The sequence below is a fragment of the Onychostruthus taczanowskii genome, unplaced genomic scaffold, assembly GCF_017590055.1.
Source record: "Onychostruthus taczanowskii isolate IOZ18803 unplaced genomic scaffold, ASM1759005v1 scaffold18, whole genome shotgun sequence".
NCBI lineage: Eukaryota > Metazoa > Chordata > Aves > Passeriformes > Passeridae > Onychostruthus > Onychostruthus taczanowskii.
The window spans coordinates 5,604,450-5,628,926 of record NW_024499017.1 but is presented as its reverse complement, the minus strand read 5'-3'; the positions used below and the strand labels follow the sequence as shown (position 1 = coordinate 5,628,926).

General features: G+C 47.0%; 1 protein-coding gene across 1 annotated transcript in view; it reads right to left on the bottom strand.

Annotated features, from left to right (window-relative positions):
• NECAB2 (N-terminal EF-hand calcium binding protein 2) overlaps positions 1-24,477 on the bottom strand; it is a 74,532-nt gene that overhangs the window by 20,295 nt on the left and 29,760 nt on the right. Inside the window, exon 3 of the mRNA XM_041400386.1 lies at positions 15,967-16,075. Coding sequence (XP_041256320.1) covers positions 15,967-16,075 — 109 coding nt within the window. The remainder of the gene's footprint in view (positions 1-15,966; positions 16,076-24,477) is intronic.

Sequence of the window (24,477 nt, the reverse complement as noted above, 5' to 3'; positions counted from 1 at the left end):
TTATTGAAGCCATAACCCAACTAACTAAGCAGAATATAATGAAGTTTAAGTAGAAATGAAGGAATAATTAAAGATTTCTGTGTCATACAATTTCTTCTGCATAGTAGAGCCCACATATATCTGATTTTGTTCCAAAACAAAAGTCTTTCTTTCAAAGGAGAGAAAAAATCCAAGAAAATCTAAGTATTTTTGAAAATCCAGGCCTTTTCTCTGTTTTCCAGCCAATGAGTCTGTAGCATGGAGCAGCAGAACCCTGCTGTGGTGTACCCTTTGAGGAGACTTTCCAAGGCAAAGATGTACTTTGGAGATCCTCCATCTGCCATTTGGACATAATTGCTCCAAGAGAAGTAAGAGGCAAAGACAAGAGCTCAGATTTCAACCCAGATCACCTTCTGAAAGGCATAGCCCAAGCCGTGAGCTACTTTGGCCACAAAAAGGGACAGTTTATTGCTCACCACTCCCCCCCTTTTAAAGACACTGGGATCTTTGACCAGACAAACATATTGGCAATGGGGAAATTGTTTTCTCTCCTGGTTCACATCCAGCTATTTCAAAGAAAAAGAAAAGACCTCCGAGCATGATACTCCTCCTGTGTGTGTGGGAGTTTAAAGAGCAATGACCATGCTGTGAGAGCATCCCCTCAGCGGGCTTAATTAAGTGAGTTGTCCAGAGAGTAATTACTGATGCATGACTTGTGCAAGCAAGGGGCTGCCCAGAGTGATGTCTGTGCCTCCTGCATACTCCAGAAAGAAAAACATTTCTCCCCACAAGCCCCACCCAGCATTAAATTGTGGTTTGATGAGCACCTGAGCTAATGAGGATCCCTGGGAAGTCACTTCTCTCTTGCCATGTCCCTGACTGGGCATTGTCCATGGACAGGCTTTTATCAGAGCTGTCCTGCACTGACTCTGCTGCTTTTCCATCAGTTCGGAAGCTTTTTTATTTCTGTAAATGCCTTTCCTGAAACATGCTGCCATCTTTGAGACTTCATCCCAGGAAGAAGGCACCATCAGACAGAAGTCCTGCTGCATCAGGGTGTCCAGCAGCCCCGGGGTGATGGCCTCAGGCTGAGCATCCCAGCACCAGACCTCTGGGTGGGTGATGGCACCACGCAGCCTCCAGGCCTTGGGTCAGAACCTCCAGCTCATTGGTCCAGATCAAAATAACACTTTCTTAAAGCAAATCAGTGTTTTCCACCAGGAAAAAAACCTCTATTTCTGGAAATTCTCTGTGATGATTATTTGCGTTAGCTCTTACTGAGCAAGCCCAGTGGAGTACAGCACAGGAGGGAGCACCCAGGGACATCCCTGGGGTGTCAGCATGGCAGGGTCAGGATGGCCTGGGCCAGTGCTGCTGCTGACCTGCAGAGGTTCCTTGCAGCAATCCCAGCCAGGAGTGCAATCCAGCCTCTCTCTTTCCCAGCATCTCCCTGCCTCCCTAAGGCGAGGCTGATGGCCTCTGACTTGCTGTCCTTAACATATTTTTCCAGATTTCAGCTGAAGAGAGGAGAGGAAAAGTTATCTCAGAATGAAAAAAGATAATGTGGAGGAGAGGAGGATGAAATTCCCTTCCTGGGTTTCAGCTCAGCCAGAGGAAAGGTGTCCCAGGCACTCCCAAAGGGCAGTACAATCAGAAACTTAACAGGAATTCAGAAGTTGCAAATACATCAAAGTCTCATCTTCACGTTTCTCATGCAAATATCTGCCTGGATGTGCTGCTCAAATGCTGCTCAGTGCCCCATCAGCTTCAGCTGAAGATAATAACCCTTTTCCTTGGGCAGATGAAAGGTTTGCATCAGCAGCCACACGGCTTAGTCACTTCACCAGCACACAAAATGGAAGGGTTTTTTTCCTGAAATCACGTTCTACTTTTATTTCCATCTTTTATTCAAAGCTTTGGGTTTGCTACAAGGCTTCAAACGAGCACGGAAACAAATTATCCTCTAGCATTAACCACCTGCAGAACTCATTTTCATTTAGGAAAGACTAAAAAACAACAAGTGCAGCTGGAGTGTATTATTATATCTGATGATAAGGCTTCCAGCCCCATCAGCAACAGTGCTGTGTTATCTCAACACCTCAGAAGTGGCAAATGTGCATCCAGATGCCTACTAAGGGGTCACAGATGGTCACTTCTGATCATTAGTCTGAGCTCAATGAAACATGTTTTACACAAACCCCAGAGTGAGAGAAATTATCCCAGGCAGAGCAAGAGAAATACCAAATACTGGAAGCCAGTCAGGAGCTGAATATTTCTAAAGAATTAAATAACTTTCCAAGCCCATCATTGGATCTTCTGGTGAATTCTGGTAAATCCTTCCCAAGACCTGTCCAAATACCTCCCTTATACCCACCTGATTGCTTCAGGAAAATACTCAAACCACTCCTATGGTATTACTCATAAAAAGACCTCCAAAATCTGGTGTGCCACATGCAAAGAAACAGCAGAAACCATGTGCCAAGGCTGTCCACAGCCAGAAGGGCATCCAGCCACCTGCAGCTTCAAATGATGCAGCAGAGAAGGATTCAGAACATGTACCAGGTTTGGGCTTCATTTCTTTATCTGTGCCAAGCTGGCAATCAGGGCTCTGGTGCCCACCTGGCTTTACTTTAAGGGATGGTCTTTATCTGCTGCCAGGAGTTTCTTGCATGACATCAATCTGTGGTGTGCTTCACAGGAATTATTCTAAGGTGCACACACTGGCAGGAACAATTGCCCTGCTCCCTATCCAGTACAACAATAAAGCAGTGAGCCTGAAATAACCCAGCAGGTATTTGCTTTTCCCAGTGGGGCAGAAAGTACCACATGTGGATAGCCATGGGGAATGAGCTGACACAGGGTTCATCATTCCCCCAGAAAGAGGTTTCTCACAAAATCTGAATTATATGAAAAAGTTTTGCAGAGTGCATATGGATCACCACCTAACTGGGACACGTCCAGCACCGAAGCACAATGATTTAGATTAAAACACCTCTGGAGAACAGCTCCCATGGGGGCTCCTGAAGGGGAGGAAAATGCTGCCTTCTCCAAAGCAAACTAATAATTTTACCCTTCCCTTGGCATGTGCTCCATCACTGAGCACCTGGTGAGAACAGTAAGGGTCTCTGAAAGCCCAGCAACAAAACATGGCTCTGTGTTACCAAGGCCCTGGTAACACAGAGCATAAAAAACCAAACCAAACCAAACCCCCCAAAAAACAAAGACAAAAAAACCCCCAAACCAACAACAAGAAAACAACCCAAAAAAACCCCCACAAAACAACAACAACAAAAAAGCCAAAACAAAACAAACAAAAAATAGGGACAAAGAGTTGCCCAGAAATAGAGAGAAACAAAAGGAGGATTTTGTATGAAGTTTTCCCATATTAATTTTGTATTACAGTCTCATCACCTGTGGTGCAGGGCTGGGGTTTATAACATTCTATGTACTTTATAACACTGGGGTTTATAACACATTCTGTGTACTTTAAGAGATGGCCTCTCTCCTCCTAGCTGCCCTTGCTACCAACAGGATTTTCATTCACCAGCTGGGCAGAAGTCTAGTGCCCCCCAAGGACGTTCTGCTCACCTGAACCTGGGGTTTGGTTCTTCCTGCTCCTTGCACACCTTTCCTTGGGATTTAGGCAGTTGATGACCAAGGCAGGGGCAGTTTTGCCTCTTTCACACCCTGTGACCCTGTGGCTCTCTGCTCAGCAGGATGGAAGGAGAGCAGCTCTGGGGCTGCCCTGCACACCTGCATTCAGGCACAGTCCTGTTTCAATATTTAATATACCTTAATAGTGATATTTTGACATGGTTTTCCCTGCAGCCCCTTGCCTTTTTAAGCCATCTGAGTTCTCATTATCGCGGCTGCTGCCCAGATCCGGTTTCCAAAGCACACTCCCACGTTCACTGGAAATGCTGGTGCCCAAAGCTGTGAGCTCTGCAACGTGTGCTTCCCTCTGGAGCACCAGGGCAGCAGAGTCCTCATTAAAAGCCAGTAATCTGGAAAACACTGATTTTTCAAGACAAACTGAGCTGACCTTCTCTACAAACGAGCACAGTAAATCTGGTAGGCTCAGGATAAAACACACTCCTTTATTCATCCTGCTTCAAGGCTGTTCCCTCCCTGCACAACCAGACTCTGTGAAGCTGCTGCAGTCACACAGGGGGTCCCTGGTGGACTTGCTCTGCCTACAGCAGCACACAGAGAAACCAGGAGGTCTCAGCTCCCTGCTGGCTGGGCTGCCCCTGCCCAAGCCAGACAAAAACCATCTCAGAGAGCCACCACTGTGGTTCCAGCATCACCAGAGATGCTCTTTTATGTGACCTTCTGTTAAGATGGGGAAGATCAGCAGAAGACCTTTGCTACCTTCTCCTGCTCCTTGACGTGGAAGCCCCACGGCAGATCCCTGGCTGTGTCTGGTGGCCCTCCTGGGGACAGTCACACCCTCAGCAGAGTGCCCCAGCCCCCAGCAGCCACTGCCCAGCCCAGCCTGCAGGGTTTACAGGCAGAGCTGCCCACTGCCATCCTTCCCACCGTGCCAGAGCCTGAGCTTAGCCCAGAACAGCTTTCATGCACTCACAGGAAGGTGCCTGTGTTACCAATCCCATTCCAGATCTGACTGCAAAAGAAAAGGACAGAGGGAAAAAAAGGGTGGCCACCACTGAACACTGACTCCTAACTGATATGTCATGAGGCTGAACACCCCAGATGGGTGGCACACATCCAAAAATGCCTGGACTTGCTCCAAAAAGCCTGTGATACTGGAGTGCAGATGCCCTGCAAAAGGCAGTTGCCATAGCACTCCAGAGGAGCAGTAATTAGGGATGTGATGGGAGTTGTCTCTTCTCTAGCCACTGACCTGCAATACAGTTGACTCATCTTGTAATAAACATTATCAAAATGATGTGAGGAAGCTATGAAACTTGCTCAACACAATCCCTCAAGTCCCAAACCATCCAAGTGCAGCTCTGGATGCAGCAGTGGAAGGGCTCTCTGCCCACTGTGACCTGATTAGCTCAGCTGGTCTGAGCAGGGTGCTGGTGACACCAAGCCTGTGAGTTTGATCCCCAGAGGGACCATTCACAAAGGAGCTGGATTTAGTAATCCTCAAAAATCCCTTCCAAAGCAGAACATCCTGTGAAATCTCAGGTGCTGGTCTTCCTTTGGGTTCATCCCCAGCTCTCCTGGCAGAGCCCCTTACCTCCACCACAGTTTTACACTCACCACAGTCCTCAAGGCCAGGGTTTTGGTGTGGCTTTCCCTGGCTTTGAAAAATGGGGGAACTCTCCTGCAGTGACAGCTCATGCTCTCCCAGAGGCTCCCAGGAGTGACCCTGCTGGTCCCCATGGAACGTGGCCCATGTCCCTGCTCCCTCCCCAGTGCCCGGCTGTGAGGGGCAATGGGCACCAGGTCCATGCACAGCAGGGCTTGGTTTGCCTGTGGTGTGCTACAGGAACATCCTGCAGCTGACAGAACCTGCATGGGCATTTGTCATGGCGAGGGCCAAACACTGCTTCTTGTAGCACAACTAATTTCATTTCCTTTCAGGGACTGAATATTTACCATAAAGACGGAGACCATCACGACACAACACATTATTTGCTAGTTTCTCATTTTCAAACACTGCTGCTGTATTTCAAGGCTGGTTCTGCCCCTCACTCCCTTGGCATACTGATGCATTCTGCAGCCACAGGCACTTGTGAAACAGTGGTCATAGCTAAGCCAAGCCCCCATGGAACCCAATTTCCTCCTTACAGCCACAGGTAGGTGTCAGAAATAGCACAGTGAAGACCCCAGCTGCCTCTAGACCATCTTCAGAAAGTCCCAAGCTTCAAACCATCCTTGACACAGACCAGATGCTTTCTTTCATCAGTAGTTTCAAGACAACCAAAACAACATTTTCTGTGTGCTGAAGTGTTTGACAGAACAAAACACCCAGCTCTAATTACCAAGGGCAGCAGGAAAAGTGATGGAATATGGATAAAAATGAAACTATGGTCTGCATACTGTTGAAAAACACGCTCAAAGCTCTCACTAGTTAAAAGAGAAATACATGTCACTTTAAAAAAAGGCAGGAGCAGTAAGCTGGCACCTGTGAAGTACCAGCCATTTGTGAGTTCATCCCTCACAGCTGCAATGTGCTCTGCAGGCTGCCAGGCAGTGCCACACCTCCTGCTCTGCCCCGTGAGTTCATCCCTCACAGCTGCAATGTGCTCTGCAGGCTGCCACACCTCCTGCTCTGCCCGGGCTCCAGAACTGGAGCTCAGGGGCTGCAGCGAGCCCGGCTCAGCATCCCTGAGCCTCTGCCCTTGCTGCCCTATGCCTTCTAGAAAACAACATCCAAAATGCGGCACAAAGGGCAATTTCCCACAAAGGGCTGATCATGAGCCCGAATCCCAAGAGTCTGGGGAACGCAGGAGGAGCTCAGGCAGAGCAGCCCCAGTGCTGCCCTTCACAAAGCCCTGCACCTCTGCCCATGGCTGGGGCACCACGGCCTTCTGCAGCCCCCTGTGGGCAAGGGAAGGGCTTTTCCCCTTCCACATCCAGCCAGGGCCAGCCAGGATCTGGATGTTAAGAGCAAAGATTGGTGGAGCTGTTTCTGCACGAGGAAGTTTGGGTGATTAAGGCAATGTCCTCTTGGATCATTCCTTGTACCTTGTAAAGCCATTTCGTGGTTTATTGTCACAGTTGGCCAGAACCTCTAACCACTCACTCACAAAAAAAGAATCTCTTGAAAAGCTCACAAAAACTCTGAACAAGAGGATAACACAAAAAAAATCTCCTGCTAACAGCACAGTTAATATCCTGAAAAATATATCAATGCAGCACACTAAGCTTAATCCAACAGTTTCTAAGCATAGTCACCACCTTAAGTAAAATAGACATTTAGTACAGTATGAAACATTTTCAAGTCTCTGCATATGCCAAATTCCTAATAAATTACATCAAAACCCTCTTTTTTTTTTTTTTTTTTCTTGTATTATGGATGACTTTTTCTTGGAAAATATCACTCTGCCCACAAGTGCATCCAAGAAAAGAGAAGGCAGGTTTAATTACAGCCTACAAGCAACCTAGCTGCTAGGAGGGATGGCACTTCCAAATGTATCAAATTGATGATTACTGTGTTGATTATATTCATCACCTGGCAGGGCCAGGCAAAGCTGGGACTGCAGTCCTTGGAAGGATGGGTTGGACACATCATGGCCAGCACAGAGGCAGCACAGACAACACTTTGCTCTCAGGGTCCCCACCAGCTCCACTTTGGACACATAGCAGGATTTTCTGTGATATTATGCTCACGTTGCATTGAGATAACTGATTATTTAGTTCTGACATCCTGGTCCCATGCAGTGTCTTCACCCTGTATCCAGCAGCACAGCCTGCTTGTAAACTTCATCTCCCACACGCATTTCAGGAGCAGTAAATACAGCAACTAACAACACACAAATTTTGCTGTCAGCCTTGCTCAAAGTGATCAGCCTCGAGACAGACTCTTTAAATGCCAGCTGTTTGTGGTGCACTCGGACTGCTGTGAATGTAAACTCTTCCACAGGGATAGTTGCTGTAACTATTTTGGGTTTGTGCGATATGGATTCCCTATTTGTAGGAAAAAATATAGAAATAAGTAACAGCAAGGAAAAGAACGGTTCCAGCCTGTGATGCTCATTCACAAAATCCCGAGGCAGCCCTTGTGTTGCGGAGCGCTCAGTAAAGTGCTTCACAAAGCAAAGAAACACAAAGTTAGTTCTCCGCAAGGGCTCCCACGCCCTGCTCCGCCACCCGAGAGCGCAATTCCAGCCTGGCCGGCCAACAGAGAGGAGCGGGTCCGAGCTCGGCCGGCGCTCCGGCATGGGGAATGCGGCCCCGCGCACCGGGAGCGGTCACCGGGAGGGATCACCGGGAGAGATCTCCGGGAGGGATCACCGGGAAGGGTCACCGGGAGAAATCTCCGGGAAGGATCTGTGGGAGCGGTCACCGGGAGGGATCACCGGGAGGGGTCACCGGGAGGGGTCACCGGGAGGGGTCTCCGGGAAGGATCTGTGGGAAGGATCTGTGGGAGCGGTCACCGGGAGGGATCACCGGGAGAGATCTCCGGGAGGGATCACCGGGAAGGGTCACCGGGAGAAATCTCCGGGAAGGATCTGTGGGAGCGGTCACCGGGAGGGGTCACCGGGAGCGATCCCCGGGAATGGTCACCGGGAGCTGTCACCGGGAGCGATCTCAGGGAAGGATCACCGGGAGGGGTCACTGGGAGCGATCTCAGGGAGCGGTCACCGGGAGGGATCCCCGGGAGAGATCTCCGGGAGGGATCACCGGGAAGGGTCACCGGGAGGGATCTCCGGGAAGGATCTGTGGGAGCGGTCACCAGGAGGGATCACCGGGAGCGATCTCAGGGAAGGATCACCGGGAGGGGTCACTGGGAGCGATCTCAGGGAGCGGTCACCGGGAGGGATCCCCGGGAGGGGTCACCGGGAGCGGTCACCGGGAGGGATCCCGCGGAGCCGGGCTGCTGGGCAGGGCAGGGCTGGGCCCCCGCAGGGACCCTGCGGCGCTGGCGCAGCCGGGGCTGTGTGCCAGCGGCCAGCGCAGCGGGGCGGAAAGGCTGCAGGAGCTCACACACCGACTGCGCATCGCTGCCCGGGTTTCAGAGCGGTTCCCGCTGCAGCCTGCAGGGCTGAGTTGCCCAAAAAGAGCCATTTCGTTCCCGGCTGAGCTGCCTCGCCCCGCCGTGCCGCTGTCCGGCCCGCCCCGGGCAGCCGAGCCCAGGAATGCTGCGGTTTTACCTTCAGGGGGGCACGATAATGGCACAAATACCTCAGAGCTACACTTCAGCTGCCTTTTCACACACTTCCCTCCGCTTGTTGGCCTCTCCTTTACAGCAAAAGAAGTCATCTATCCACGTTTTTAAGCTCTCATATATTTTCTGCGAAATTTTGAAATCAAACCACTAAAACAAATGAATACTCTTTTTGTAGGGAGGAGAGGATCTCTTATGTTTTTATGCACAAACTGTCAACAGTATGAAACAGTCAGAAATGGCCTGCTTTTGATGAGTGAATATTTAACATTTTGCCTATTTCCACTTGATATGGAAGCCTGGGCTAATCAAATTTCTATTTGTAATCTCTGTAATACTGAACTGCAAAAAGAGAGAAGGATTGTTCAGAGCTCAGCTGAATGGGTTGCTAATTGCCAGAAGGAAATAAAAAGATATTGAGAGCACGAGGTAAAATTAAATCAGCCTTATCCTCCTTTTAGATTTTGTAGGTATCTTGTTTATTACCAAAGTTGTATGGAGGACAGGAAGAAATTAGAGAAGCAAATGTGCAGGTTTGGATATGTAACACACAACTGGCATAGTTGGGAACAAGTAAAAGAATAGTAAAGCAAGAAATCCCTGGACCCTCTTGTTGTATTTTCCCCAATATCTTTGTTTCTCATGAATGCTTTCCTTCTGCCATAAAAAAAAAATTATCTATAAAACCTCCTCCCTAATCCAGTCCCAAGGCAGACAGCTTGCTCTGCCCATCAAAGAGCAGCTGGACAATCTGCCCTAAGCACATTTACCCAGAAAAACCCCAATAAATTTGCACAATTGGAGCTGCAAGCAAAGTCTACAATCTCCCTGAATGCCTCAGACATGACTCAAGCACAAGTGGCTGGTTAGAATTAAATATCTTGGTCACTTTTATGTTTTTAATGCAATATCTTGGTATCTTTCCATTCCCTAGAATGGAAAACTAGTGATGCAGAATGGCCCAGCACAATCCAAAAAATAAGGTGCGGAGCCCCTTTCCCAGCTAGAAAGGTCTCTGATAGTTCTTCACTCCATTTGCACAGATAAACCCTCCCCAGTCCTCTCACTCTGCAGTAAACACCAGCCTGCTGCTCCCAGAGCCAATCTGCCTCAGCACAAGACAGCCTCTCCCCAGGGACCTGGCAGAGAGCCTGCCCGGGAAAACACCTGGGAAATGGGATTAGAAATAGAAAAATGGTCTCAAACGTTAGTTCAAACAAGATTCTGTGCAGTTTTTCAGCTCTGTGCTTCTTGCAGTGACCTTCCCACCAGATTTGTTTTTAAAGCCTCTTTTCTTTGGTGAGCTGAGACGTTCTGTGTCTCTATCAGCAGCCAGATGCTGAGCACCAGCCTTGGCACCAAGTATCTCTTCACTTACATGAAAAATAGAGCACAGTATAGTTTAAATGACATGTTTAGAGAAGAATAAGCTAGGACTCAAAAACATCTTCCACATAAACAAAATCCACCAAGTGCCCATGCTCTTGAGAGCCAGAAATTAGAGCAAGACATGTAATTTTTGTGCAATCATTTTGTCCCTTTCAGAAGAGACAAGAACTATCTCTTGAATCAGTTAATCAAAATCTTGGCTGATTAAACCATGCGTAGTTTATTTCCCAGGGAGTTAATTGAGAACATTCCATATTCAGAAATGAAGCTGGTTTCAATGGGCACAGCCATCTCTGTATTGCAGGCTTCAGACAAACAGCATTCCACTGAATCAGGTTTGCAATGCAAATAGCCAAGATCAGGGAGGGGGAGAAAAAAAAAAACAGGAAAAAATATTCAATCACAATCATCATTGTTCTTGCTTAAGAAGTAGAAGCACTTTCTGTTCAAATGTGAGAGGACTGGACTGCAGAAAGCCAGAGAAAAGCACAGAGAGCAGAGCACTGCTCCTGAAGTCTCCCTACACACAGGGATCCTCTCAGATGGAGATGCCTCACAGCAAATGAACCAGAGCTGGGGTGGGCAGTGGGAAGGGAAAGCACCTCCAGTGGTGCCTGGAGGGACAGTGGCAGCCAAACAAAGCAGTAACAACAGACCTCTTCCACCAGAGGAAAATAAGGACTGAAGCAGAAGGACAGCAGGCTGCTGTCCAGAAGGGACTGAAGGTGTCCAGGTCTGGAGCAGGACTGTGCTGGAGGGGGGTGTTGAGAAACTCATCTTCACCTTTGGGTATTGATGCACTCAAAGTAAGAGAGAACCAAAACCAATCTGTGGAAAGTGTAAGACCCATTTTGAGAGCTTCTGGCCCCACAGCTGATGATGTCAGTAAAAGCAGGGGCAGTCCAAAGCTCCCACCCTGTCCTCCCTGGCACTGTGGGTCCCTCCAAGTGCAGAGCTGGAAGCAGCACACCTGTGTTGGCACAGTGCTCTGCAGCCTGACATGCTCTGCTCCACTGTGGCACTAATTAGTGCAGGCAGAGCAGCTCGTCAGGGCCATTACCTACTCCTGGGGTGGCCCTGCACCTGTCCCCCAGCTCTGGAACTGACCAAGCTGGCTCCTACCCTGACCACACCCTGCATCTCTGCACCCTGAAGTGCAGACCCCAAAATACTGATGTATAACACAGCTCCCTGTGCCACCCGGGCAGCGGAGGGCTCACAGGAGGAAGGTGACTTCCTCTCCTGAGAAGGATGCTGCTCAGCACCCCAAGGTGGGTGATCAGTTCTCCCCTCCATGCCCTGCAGTTTCCCCTCTGGAGCACTCCCTGCCCCAGTCAGAGCCTGCAGGGATGGGAGGTGGCCCTGCCAGGGGCAGTACAGGTTGGAGAGCTCAGGAGGCTTCAGTTCTCCATTTGTCACAATCCTCTGGCAACAGTGACAGCCTGGGGAAGCTGCAAAGGCTTCTGAGAAGCTGCTGTTAATTATCCTACATGCACACTCCAGCCTTTTCTAGTGTGTGCCGCTGGAGAGAAGAGCTCATTTAGACTGGGGAGAGGGGGAGAACAAAGCCATTAAAAGAAGAGCTGTAAGCCCAGCAAAGAGATAACAAATGACAGAGCAGCAGAATGCTAATGCCATGCCCTTGTCTCCTCGTGAATGGACCTGTGCAGCTCATCTGAGCAGTCCTGCTCCAGTGAGCAGATCTCTCCCAAAGGATTGTCCTCTGCAGCTATGAAAAATGAACGAGATAGAAAAGGAATTTTTAAAATCCCCTGCAAGGACTACACTTGTTTGGTCAACAGCCATGCCTGACATCCCAGTGCTTTCCCAAGAGCTGAGAGGTGCTTCTTCCTTCCAAGGGGATGCAGAGTGGGAGTGAGTGCCAGCCCAGGGAGCCGGCAGGAGACGGGAGCTGTGAGCCAGAGCAAGCTTTGTCCAGTATCACAAATATACCACAGTATCACAGTAATACCTTTAAAGGGTTTTTCATCTGTTCATTTGTGACCCTAAAACTTGTTTGACTTTACATCTGCAAAGGGTTTTTCCTTTTCAAATTGATACATCTTGTTAGAAAAAGTAAGAAAGTGTGTAGACAACTCTGCAAACATAACTGAATTATTAACCATTAATCCAATGTTTTCTAAAGCCCATTTCTACCACTAAACAAAAAGTATGTATTTAGTTATGTGTGTCCATGCATCACATGCACATACATTGCACAATATTAGTGCTGTTCCAGTAGCTTAGATATTAATTGTAACATATCATTATCTCTCCAGTAATCTTCAGGCAGCTCTCCAAAGAGCTCTGCTGAAACCTCCTGAAATAACAGCTAAAACCAGTGGTGAAAAACTCCCCAGCAATGCCTTGTTCCTGCCCCCCAGCTGTAGCTGGGATGGGAGAAGGGGGCAGACAGTGTGAGCAACAGAGAGAAAAATGCTATTTTTTATTTTGTTGTTTTTAGGCAACAGCAGCTTTATGAATATAACTTTGCCAAAAACGCCAAGAGAAACACATGACACCTTTTGCATGTTCCTGCTGCCAGGTGAGTGATTTGGTGATGGTGGGACTACAGCACAGCTCTTGCATGGAGGTACCTGGCAATAAACCTGGGCTGGGTGCCTGAAGCCCATACCAGCACCCCACACCATTAATGCCCTAGAGACACTTCCCAGGCAGCCAAGAAGAAGGGGAAAAGCTCATTAGTGCTGCTGGGTTATTTTGGAACCTTATTTTCAGTTCAGCATACTGCAAAGTGCACCCTGCTGCCAGAGGGACCTCTGGGCTCTGGGGCAGGAGCACAGACTGCTCCAGCCACAGCAGCTCAGCACTGAGCAGCACCTGCATCCACAGCCCACCTCATCCTCCCACTCCTCTGCCCAGCTTTTCTCTTTTCCACTGTCTCCCCAGATAATCCCAGTCAAGAAACTGGTGGAGACATTCATTTTATCTACTCCAGTAAGGCAGCTCTCTGATTCTAAAAATACTCCAGGAAATTGAATCAACATTTTTGTAATTGGCTGGTAGCAGCAATTACTAATAATCAACAGGAACATAATTTTCTTCATTTTCTACTCTTGCTGTAATGTAATCTCAGCAGCAAACTTTGCTTTGCACACTAAACAAACACAATGGCCAATATTAAAAAAAATGGGGAGATAAAGCAGAGTTTCAAAAAACTTAAAAATAAACTTCTATCAAATAGCAAAAAACTGTGATTCAAACAGCCTTTGGGAAAGATCAAGTTAATATTGTTGCCCTGAAAAACGGAAAAAGGAAAGCTCCACTCTACTCCTCTTACCCAGGGGCAGGATCAGGACTGCAGCCCCCGTGCCAGAGGCAGCATTCCCCTGGGCAGGCTCCCCCAGAGCTGCCCATTCCCTGTGAGGGTACCCAAGGCACAGCCAGGGGGACAGCACACATGACCTGGACTTGAAGGACTGTACTGGATGCAAGGCTGCATCAAGCAAACTACCCAGTTCATAGTGAAAAAAACACTTTTGCAGAAGGAAGCCTGGCTCTGAATAGGTCTTCTGAAGACTAAGACAGCTCTTGCAGACTAAAAATAAGGAATATTTTCCTTGCCCAGCTAGATAAATTTGCTGTAGATGTCTGTGCTTTCTAAATCAAGAAACAAGTGCCAATTCATGCAAGGCTTTGACTTGGAAGCGTGACCAACTCGTTGCTTTTCCTTCCAGCCAAGAAGAGCAGATGCTCTGCTGCTCTCTGCACGTATCAGCCCCTAACAGGTATTGATGACTGTATCAAGCCAGCTTGGCTAAAGACAAACCTGCTGTTTGTGGGATTGTGGGAGCTCCTGTCACGCTTGGGAGATGCTCACCAAGACTCCTTGCCAGCAGTGCTGCTGCATGGCATTTACAAATGGCACATTTTCTCTATGTCCACTTTAGAGAAGACATCCCTTACTGAGGCTTGGAGAAGCTGCAAATTCCCTACAATCCCCAAGGAAAAATGGGCTGCAATCAAATTTCACATTTCAAGGAGTCCAGAAGAAACATACCCACACTCACCCCAAAGTGCCCTGGATTGCATGGGAACCATCTGCACCCTTCCAAAGGCCAGTGGGCACTGAAAGCTCAGGCAATCTAGAAATTATTTCAGAACAGAGGCAGGTGAGCACCCAAGCCCCAGAGTCTATTGAGAGCCCATCTGGAAGCATCACCTCGAGCTGGATAAATAGACCCACAAAGCATGAGGCAGCACCTGTGGAAGAAGAGCCTTTGGAAAGGATGGATCATTCCCAGAGAGTTTAAGGAATAAGATCACTAAACTTTCTTTGGTTCAGGGAAAGGTGAATATCAAGCTGGTCTTTGGTATTTTTGACCTTGGAAAACTTTGGGATGTACACACATTGAAAAGACATGATTTTGAGAAACCTTACATTTACTTTGCTCTTGGAAGTCCTTCAGCAGTCCCTGTACTGTGTTGATGAGTTTTACAGCTGCTGCTTTGGTGCCGGTGCCCTCCAGCACAATCACTGCTTTCCACTGGATCTTTTGGATGGGTGGCAAAAAATGCACCACTCACGTGGGCAAAACTCCATCTCCCTGCTGCCAGAAGGCTTTATAATTAACCAAATTATTATTTTTCAATTGCTTGATCAAGACTTCTCATGTGGAATTGGATTCTCTTTTCTTCGGCTGTTTGGACAGATGTTCTCTCTCCAGAGGAATAAGAGTTGCGCTGGAATGGGACTCAAAGCTGGTTTTCATCTGTATTTTCAAATAGACAAAAGCACTCAGGCTTCTGAAGGCAGATTCCTCCTGGAAAGGGAAAACCCACCAGGGGTTGTGTCCTCTGTGCTGGTGCCCAGTGCTGCTGTTGCTGGCAGGAGGCTCCTACCAGACAGCCAGGCTTTGGGCTGACCCCAAATGCTGCTGGCAGCAGACACTGTCAGGGTCTCACAAACACCTCAGACCCCACAAAGGCAAAGGCAGGCAGAGGGAGCACTGGGGGAGAGACAGCAAAGACAGAGGGGGGAAGGAAACATCAGCTGCTAAAGAGTCTGTCAACTTAATTTGGTGGCCTGGCAGAGCCTGCAGGTGCATGATGCTCAGGGAGAGCAGTCAGGGGCCGTGTTTAGCTTCAACTTTGATGTCGTGTCAAACTGAAGGCGTGCCTAGAGCCCTCCTCTGCCATCATTTTTCCCTGCAGCTGCTGTAGCCACGATGCTGACAGTGCAGGGCTGCTTCTGGTCCAGCCCTCGCTGCCTTGGCCAGGCTTTGTGTGGCCAGAGGGGCCACTTGTTGCTTTAAGTGCTAGAACAATCACTGCTTTCCTGGGCATTTTTGGTATTGGAAGTGAAGTAGGCATGGTCCAGGTGAGGGGATACAGAGACAGCACAAAGAGACAGGAGAGGTCTATGCTTAGAGATTCACTCTGCTGCCTTTTATAGCAAAAGCTTTTAGATAAATAAATAAATATAATGCTATATATATATATGTTACATGCTGTATAAATATATGTATATTTATACAGCAAAGCTTTTAGCTAAAGTGATAGAGGTAAAAAGGTATTTAAATGCCCACATTAAACTAAGCATCGTTTCAGGTGCTGTAAAGGCCATAAAATGGTCTGAAAAAAACACCAGGACAAAAGAAATCATAATAGCTGTCAGGATAAGACACAAACCAAGCAGAAATGGAGATTTTATGGGTTTTGCAAAGCAAGCTGCACTCCTGCAGCCTGTGCAGAGGTGAAGCACTGCTGCTGCACACCCCTGCCATGATCCAAACGCTCTGTGAAATGGAAGGGTGTCAGCACACTGAGCTTACTTAGTGTTGTCTGAGTCAATGGTATGAAAGAGCTTCTCAAGTTCTTCCTCGTTGAGTGTCCCATCAGAAAAGAAGGCCTGGAACTCCTCCAGGGACAGCTTCCCATCATCTGCAAACAGCAACACAGCACCATTAGGGAGCAGCAAAGTGAGGGGGGCAAGGCTGAAAATCAAGAGTTATTTACAGATTTAAAGCTTCACACCAAAATTATCTCCAAGTGCTTCTGCAAAACTGGCCCTGAACCAAAGCAGAGCTCACAGGGCTCAGGGTGGGACCCTGCAGCTCTGGCTGACCAGGAGCAGGTGAAGATGCTCCTGGGTATGGATGCACTGGCCATTGGCAATTGATTGGGCTCTTAACCAAAAGCATGGCTCAAACCCAAAGAGGAGAAACAGTGAGCTTCATCCTAGAACTGAATTGCATTAAAGAAATTATGGAGTGTTTTGTCTACCCTATGTTCAAATGATGCAGGATGCTCATTAAGGGACATTTACTAGACAGGAAAGGACCCTGGGCTGGAATTACAACAACCCAGCAGTATCTTTTGCCATCTCTGCATCCTCTCCAGCACAGTCCATCTCCCTGCTGTGGACAGAAATGTTAAATGGAAGCTATTTCACTGACATGGAAATCTGGCCATAGACTTTCTGTTATTTTATGCATTGGTCCCAGTGTTCATTTAATACTGGGGCTACTATGGACTCCTTAAATAACCAGGAAGAAAAATAAATTATCAGATTCATGTGCAAGGGGCTAAAAGAGGACCTTCACAAGTTTAAGTGATCAGGTGACAAAGGCTTACATTTAACTGATAAATCTGGAGCCTTGCTCTGTGCTCTGTGCACAGGAACAGAGCTGGCTGTGAGGAAGCTCCTGTGAAGCTCAGCAATAGAGCAACAGGAGGGAGACAAATGAAACTCTAAAGAAACTTTAATTTATCATTGCTTGTCCAAGCTGCTGACACCCCTCTCTGGTGTGCAGCAGTGCCTGGGGGGGAATAACTGCCCCAGATCACATATTATTTAAAATCTTTCCATTCATATCCACAGAAGAGTCACAGATTGGAAATGCTGCCTACTTTGTGGAAGGAGAATGTATCATTTATTATTTAATCAAATCAATAATAAACCCTGTTTCTTTTTCAGGAAATGATGCTAGAGGAAAAAATTAGCCAACTCTCCACATACACGTCAATATTTCCTCCCAAAGTAAGGCTGCTGCTCCTAAAACATACCTGCATTGCCAAATGCTAACCCAGTTTCCCTTGCCTGGCATAGACAAATTTAGAACAGTGATAAACTGAGTCTAAGATGCCCATTTAATTGACAATTATGAAAGGAACACAGCAGGAGGACAGTCTACAGCAGCTCTGGGTGAAGAGGGCACCATTTCCAGAGCACCACAATGGGTACAGACAGGGTCCAGCTGCTTTTATTGTTTTCCCCATTCCTTCCCCAAAACGTGACCTTTTGCAGCAGGCAGGGTGCAGAATAGCAATGCACAGCTCAGGGAATGGTCCCAAATCTGCTTTTTTTAGTCTACAGAACACTAAAGCACCTGTATTTCATCAAGAACCTATTGCTGGAAGCATCCCCCCAGTGTCACCTGGAGTTCTCCCTGTGGTGCCAGTCTGTCCCTGGAGGAGATGAAAAGGCTGTGTCCACCAGGAGCCCCATCCACACCACTCATCTCCACCTCTCCACCTTGCACCACTGCATGAGAAGCTTTTCCCCCTCAGTGCTGCTATTCATGCAGCATCCTGGCTAAGATCAAGGTTTGGTTTCTTCTGATCCTGACTGGCAATGAATGCACATCTTCAAGCACCAAGATCAAAAGGATGACAGCTTTTCTATCCCACAAGGGCTAAACAATTCTTTATATATAGAACACTTCATTGTAAACCGTAAATCAGTGCTGGTTCACCTTCAAACTGTCCTTCCACACACAGGGCAGCAGAAATAAATTCCCAGGAAAGTCACATAAACCAAATTCCTGGGAAGGAGAAGCTGTGAAGTGGATTTTTTTTCAAGAGAACACTTTGATTGGAATTTACAGTTTGCTTAACTCTGAAAAACACAAAGGTGTTGCTAAGTTTAAGGCAAAAAATCCACACCTTTTATCTAGTTTATATCTTATAACTTCTGTCTTGCATTTTACTCTTGCTTGATTTATTTTGCTCTGGGTCTTTTGATACTTTTATTTTTTTTTTAAGTAATGTGCTCCAGGATGTATTTTTGCTGCAGCCTCTGAAATACCTGTGTTTAAAATCTGTGCCAAAACACTGCTCTGACTCCTGTCTCAGAGGGTCCAGAGAGAACAGGTAGACAGATGCCAAATACTGTGACAGGCCAGATCATTGGAAACCAACTTGCACTGAATTTTTGTTGGCATTTAACAGCCTGAAGTAATGAAAAAACAGAATTATGTAAGGATCTAGAAGAAGAAGGAGGTGACAGTGAGTTTTATTTAATTTTTATTGTCTGGAGACCCCACAGAACTGCTTGAATAAAAGCATTCTGACCCCACAGAATTTGAATAAAAGTACCAATTTTATTTGCATGCAGGGCTTAGGACTTTCACCTCCCTCTCCAGCCACCAGCACCAAATACCACTCAGCTTAAAGCTGATGGTTATTTAAAATAAACTGGAATACTTGTCTGCAAACGTGCAAAGCAAAAGCCTTTCTGAGTAATGAGATAATCCTTTTGCTGCATATCTATAATTGTGGAACAGCCTGAGAGTCTGGGTTTCTGGAACCCAGCAGGCAAAGATGCCTTCAGGGAACTCCAGGGTGATAAGAGGAAGCAGAAGAGAGGGGCTGGGATCTGCCAGTCCAGATTAAACTGTTAAAAAACCCTGGGTGAGGAGGATTGACCACAATGGTGGTGACACCAGGTCCCCTGGCTGGCAGCTGCTGTGATAAGAGCTGATGGGACACTGTGGTCCAGGAGGAGCCTTATCAGGACAGTCCCAGCTTCTCCTGACAGCGGAAGTGTCTACACTCAGCAGAGAATGGATAAGACTTCCAGAAAGCAGCTTTTTGCAGAAAGCTGCTGGGTTCAAGAGGTACAAATTCTCCACAGGGACAGGCAGAGCCTCAGTTGGTTCAGCCTCACACACTCCCTGCCTTGTAGGGCTGCTGTGGGATCTTTCAGCCCTTGGGAGCTACTTTTCACAGGAAGTATAAGGGAAAAATTGAGATTCCTTACCATATCCAACTAAACCAAATAAAGTTTCCATCATTTTTAAGATCTAGAGATCTCAAAGAGATCTAGATCATAAAGATCTTAAAATCTAGAGCTCTAGATCTACACAAATATTTGTGACTCTTTTATCTGGGCAACCATACTAAATGCAGGCAACCTATTTCCAGTGACTCCCTCCCTCCCCTTTAAGCCCAGCACTTGAAGGTAACACCCAGCTGCCAGCAAGGCCAAGTGCCACTAACTAGGAATTGCCTCCCTTGCACTGATCAGCTGGGAAAAGAGACAATCAGGCCACAGCTATCCTGCCATCATTTCTTCCTGAGAGTGCAATCTTCATTTTCCCCTAGCTTTTCAAAATAACTCAATCACAGGCAAAGACCAAAGCAAATTACCAGCCCAACAGAGTTATCAAAGTTGGAACTAACTGAAGAGGGAAGGACATAAGAGAGAGCATCAGAAAGCCCCAACTGGGATGTTATTATATCTCCATTTGCCATCATCAAAATGTGAGGAGTCCGGAAGAGGCTTTTACACCTTCTAACTCACACAATCAAGCTGTTCTCACTCGCTAACACAGCCCAGGGAAAAATCAAACTGAGATCATAAATCGTCCAAAGTATAGGAAATCTGGTGGCTGAGTTTCTGGAAATTCACTCTGTGATACAAATGGCTTAAAGCAGCTACAAAATAAGGTCACTGTTCTGAGCCTGAGTTTGCTAAATCTGTTTTCAATTACATGAGGTTGAGACTGCTCATACATTTTCCAGATATATTATGAATATATTTTCCAGCTATTATTATGACTGTGCTTCATTACTTACTTTTATTGCTCTGTGAGCTCCAAAATGCTCTAAGCTCTGCTTACTTGCAAGTGCCCAACAGCTATGGATAAGTAAATTGGATTTTATTGGGGCCTGTGAATAAAAATGAGAACTATTTTTTCTTACATCTTGGGGGTATGCATGTGCAGATACATGAGCCAGCAAGAACAGGGATTGGCTTCCACCCTGAACCTTCCATCCAGCCCCTCAGAAGCCAGGAGGAGGGACTTCATTCATTTAAACAAAGGGGAATATGGGCTTGAGCTTTCCATCCTGCATCCTGGGCTGTTGGGGGAAGTGACATGCAGCCCCACAGATGTGACCTGTGATGAACATTTCTGCTGGGCAAAGAAGGGCTGTGTGCTCTGCATCACCCAGCCCGCTCCAAAAATCACCCGCAGCTCCTCGCCAGCTACTCAGGCAAAAAAAAATAAATTATCCACCCACTTCAATTGCAGCTCCCAGTGCCCTTCTGGGGGCAGTTGCATTTATCTGGGAGCAGGGGTGGTGATTCTCCCCCAGACCTGGCTGGAGCTGCAGAGCCACGGGAGCTCTCAGGAGCGGCACAGCCCACGTTTGGGTGGCTCTGCACAAGAACAGGGCCATTGGCACTGGAACCCAGCCCCTGCAAGTGCCTTTGCTAATGAGATGTAGCACACATCATTACAAGGAAATTACTACAATTACAGTAATTTTCTAGTGAAAGAAATTTACGGAGTGGCTCCATAATTTTGAAACTTAACTAATGCCCAGCACAGCTGTTTTCACAAGGGTCAGTGCCACACCAAGCAGATAACCTGAGAGAGATATTGATGTTTCCAATACAGTGAATAATCTCTGTTTGAAACACTCCTGTGCATTTCTAATGCCAGCTGGGAATGCTGGTGGGTCCTACTGGGTGATGCTGGCACAGAAGAAGACAATTTCACACACAAAGCCAGGGACTGAACTTCAGGATCTGAGGTTTTGCTCACTCAACTCATTGAAAAACCCTTGATAAATGTTTCTCTGTGTGCTGGGTATGATCCCCTCCTTTGCCTTCTTGCCATGAGCACAGTTTTGCGGTGTGTCTCCCACGCGGTGGCAGTGATCCCGGGACAGCTCCGGCGGCACTGCCCACAGCGCTCCCGTCCCGGGGCAGGCTGGGCACTCCAGCCACCAAAACTCACCGCAGGACCCCGGCAGCTCTGCCTCCAGATCACCTTCCTCTCCGTGCCATGAGCTCACGGAAACCTCTGGGATTTTATCTTCCCAGCACATCTTTCCTTCCTGGGCCTGGATGCGGCCTTGGAGAAACATCGGGAGCACAAAGCGAATGGAAGAACATGCCTAGGAAGTCAGCCAATTCCCCTCCCTAGTCATTCATCCCAGGTATGAAGATCATCTCTTCTTTGGGAATTTGGCTAACTTTTGCCTTCATCAAACACAATATTTAGCCAATTTTGCACTCCTCCTTTCTTCTCTGCAGCATAGGATGAAGTTCTGTGGTAAAACTGAAACTGGGACATACCCAAAATCTGTGAATGGCACTTGATAGAAGGACTGAGGATCCTTTCTGTGACTGGATTACCCTTTTCATTTCCATTAAAATAGGGAAAAAGTGACTTTCATTTCAAAATTGCCACATCAGTCAGTATAAGATATTGAGGAATGACTTAAAGCCTGGTTCTTGTCTAGGGTGATGGGTAATGCTGCATGCACCAAGCAGACAATGGCTGGGAATCTTCCCTGTAGGCCTTGGACTGGAGAAAAATGGGATTTCCATTGTAGTCAGAAAACTGCACCTCATTCCCATCAGAAATTGCCTGGGCATTAAGCAGTGTCCATTAGCATGCCAGAATTTTCCCCAAGCTGCTCAGCTTTTAACATGAAATCAAGCCTTTTGTCATTCTAGAGTTAGAAGTAATTTTGAAATTATTTTTAATGGCAGCTATAGATAGTTATCAAATGTAAGCTGGTAGGTAGGGAGACAGGCAGGACTGATATAACACATTTTCTCTCACTATCTTTTGTGAAGACTCTACTTCTTTCCCACATAATTCTCACCCTGTTGTAATGACCTGATTTAAATGTGCATGTGTGTGGGGGGTGGTGGTTTCTGTGCTCACCCATTATACTGAATTTGGACTTTTAATCACAGGTATCTACAAATGCCTTCCACAGAAATTCCTGGCTGTTTACAAATGAAGTGCTGGAATTAGACTTCCCCAGGGTGTAAACAGCCTGGCTAGGTTCAATGTAATTGCTGCTTAATAGAAGTTATAGCAAAAATCACCCAAACAGTTAGAAGATGATTCAGGCAGAAATGCCTGTAGCCCACAAAGCTTTCTCCAAGAACCATTTCCCTCCAGAAAACAGGAGGTAACGTGTTTCAGTTTTCCTCTCACTACCCAAGTTATTTGCTCTCAGTTTAAAAAGAAAAGGAATGTCAAGAGCTGATTTCAATGCATTTGCTTCACATCTGTAGCAGCACAAGGAAAGCACTGAGTCAGCCCCTCCATGTGCAGCTGATGGGAGCTGCAGGTGATCTGAGCCCTGGGACCTGTGTGCATGAACTTTGGGTCTGCCTTGGGGCAGAGCAGTGGGAAAACACTCAGGAAAGGAAACCACAGCTTGCAGTAAGCAACCACCCGGCAAGGAATTCATTTTGAGAGGCAACAGGTGAATTCTCCATGGTTCCTTGGGCTCCAGCCTGAGCAGCAAGAGGGGCTGGAGGGGAGGCTGTGGGGGTGGCTGTGCACCAAGGTCAGTGCCGTAGCACAAAGCAGACCTCTGGGCTGTGAACCATAAATAGACAGTATTCGATGAATAAATAAATGCAGTGTCCTGGTTTTGGTTAGGATAGAATTAATTTCTTCCCAGAGGCTGATACAGTGCTGTACTTTGGATTTAGTATGAGAATAATGGTGATAACACACTGCTGTTCTAGTGGTTGCTGAGGGGATTGGGGACATACCTTCACCTCTGTTCCTTCACTCCCCCATCAGGAGATCTGTTCCCAAGCTGTTGCAGCCATCAGCAGACCCAGCTTAGCTCCAGACACACAGCTGCCACTGCCTCTCAGTTGTTTTTCATCTTAGTTGACCTGAGACTGCCTTTTTATATTGGGTGCTATTAAATGGATGACTGACTTTGAACAACCATAGCTTTTTAGCACCTTTGATTTATTTACTCGTTTCAAGTCTCTACCCTGTGAGCTCCCCAAGCACAGGCCAGCACAGCAAAGCAGGAGGTTCCTGTGCAGAGCTTGCAGCCTCCTGACCCAAACTGCCTCATATCTCTCCCAAAGGCTTTGGCTCTCCACCTATCCAAACACCTGTCTTGCTGTCTCAATTCCTACTCAGTCTCATCCCCTCCCTGTCATCCTGAACATCTGCTGAACATCTACTTCCTTCTTCACTAAAGTGTCTCCAGTATCTCCCCTCCCCACACATCCCACCTTCTTTTTTTGTTTGATCTCTTAGGTGTAACATGTGGCATTGTAGACACAGGTGTACACAATGTGAATTTCTGTTTCAGAGAGAAGTGGTTGCAACATCATCAACCTTTGATCTCTACCACTTGGTCCCCAAAATTTCAATTTATTGCCAGGCAGCCTTGTTGCAGACCCCTTCTTCAGTCACCTTCCTGAAACACGGTGCACAGATTGGATATTAGGAAAAAATTATTTACTAAAAGGGTGGTCAAGCATTGGAACAGACTGTTCAGGAAGGTGGTGGGATCACCATCTGTGAAGGTATTTAAAAGACTTTTATATGCGGCCCTTGGGGACACAGTGACAGACTCCAAGGGCACTCCATGATCTTAGAGGGCTTTTCCAACCTTGAACATTCTGTGATATAAAAAACATCAGCAAACTTTCCTCTACCAAAACCCTGTCAAAGCCCATGAGCCACTAGCAGCCTTTCTAAATATTTGATCTAAAGTGAAAATGAAACACAAAGACAGCACAGCTTGTTGTTAATATGAGATCACTCTGCTTCAACCATCTCAGAGCAGAAAATCCTGACTTCAAAACTTCTTCCTTGCATTTAAAGCAAAATTCTTACAGCGAGATCTTGCTAAAAGAGAGCAGAACCTGTCTCCTGCAGTGCCCTAAAAATAACTATTCTGGACAAGAATTACTACAGACAAGGAAAAATGCAATAAAATAAATAGCAGGAGGAAAAACTGATATTTGGATTCTTATACTAAATTATTAAATAGCACAGCTGCTGTTTTCCTATGCAAAAAATAGTTAATTTTTATGCATCAGCAAATTGCAGTGTGATACATAATTCCCTGCAAGGTTAAGCATTTCTTAGTGTGCAGAGTAGAGGTGGCCTGGGAATCACAGAGAGATATTTAAGTCTGCTCCTGAGCCCTGCCACATCAAAGCAGAGCAAGGGGTTTATTTGGGAGACTCTTTTGCAATTCCCCACTCACACATCAGAAGCTATGCAGGGTTTCAAGCTGTTGCAAGGCTCTTACTCCTGCCATGCCAT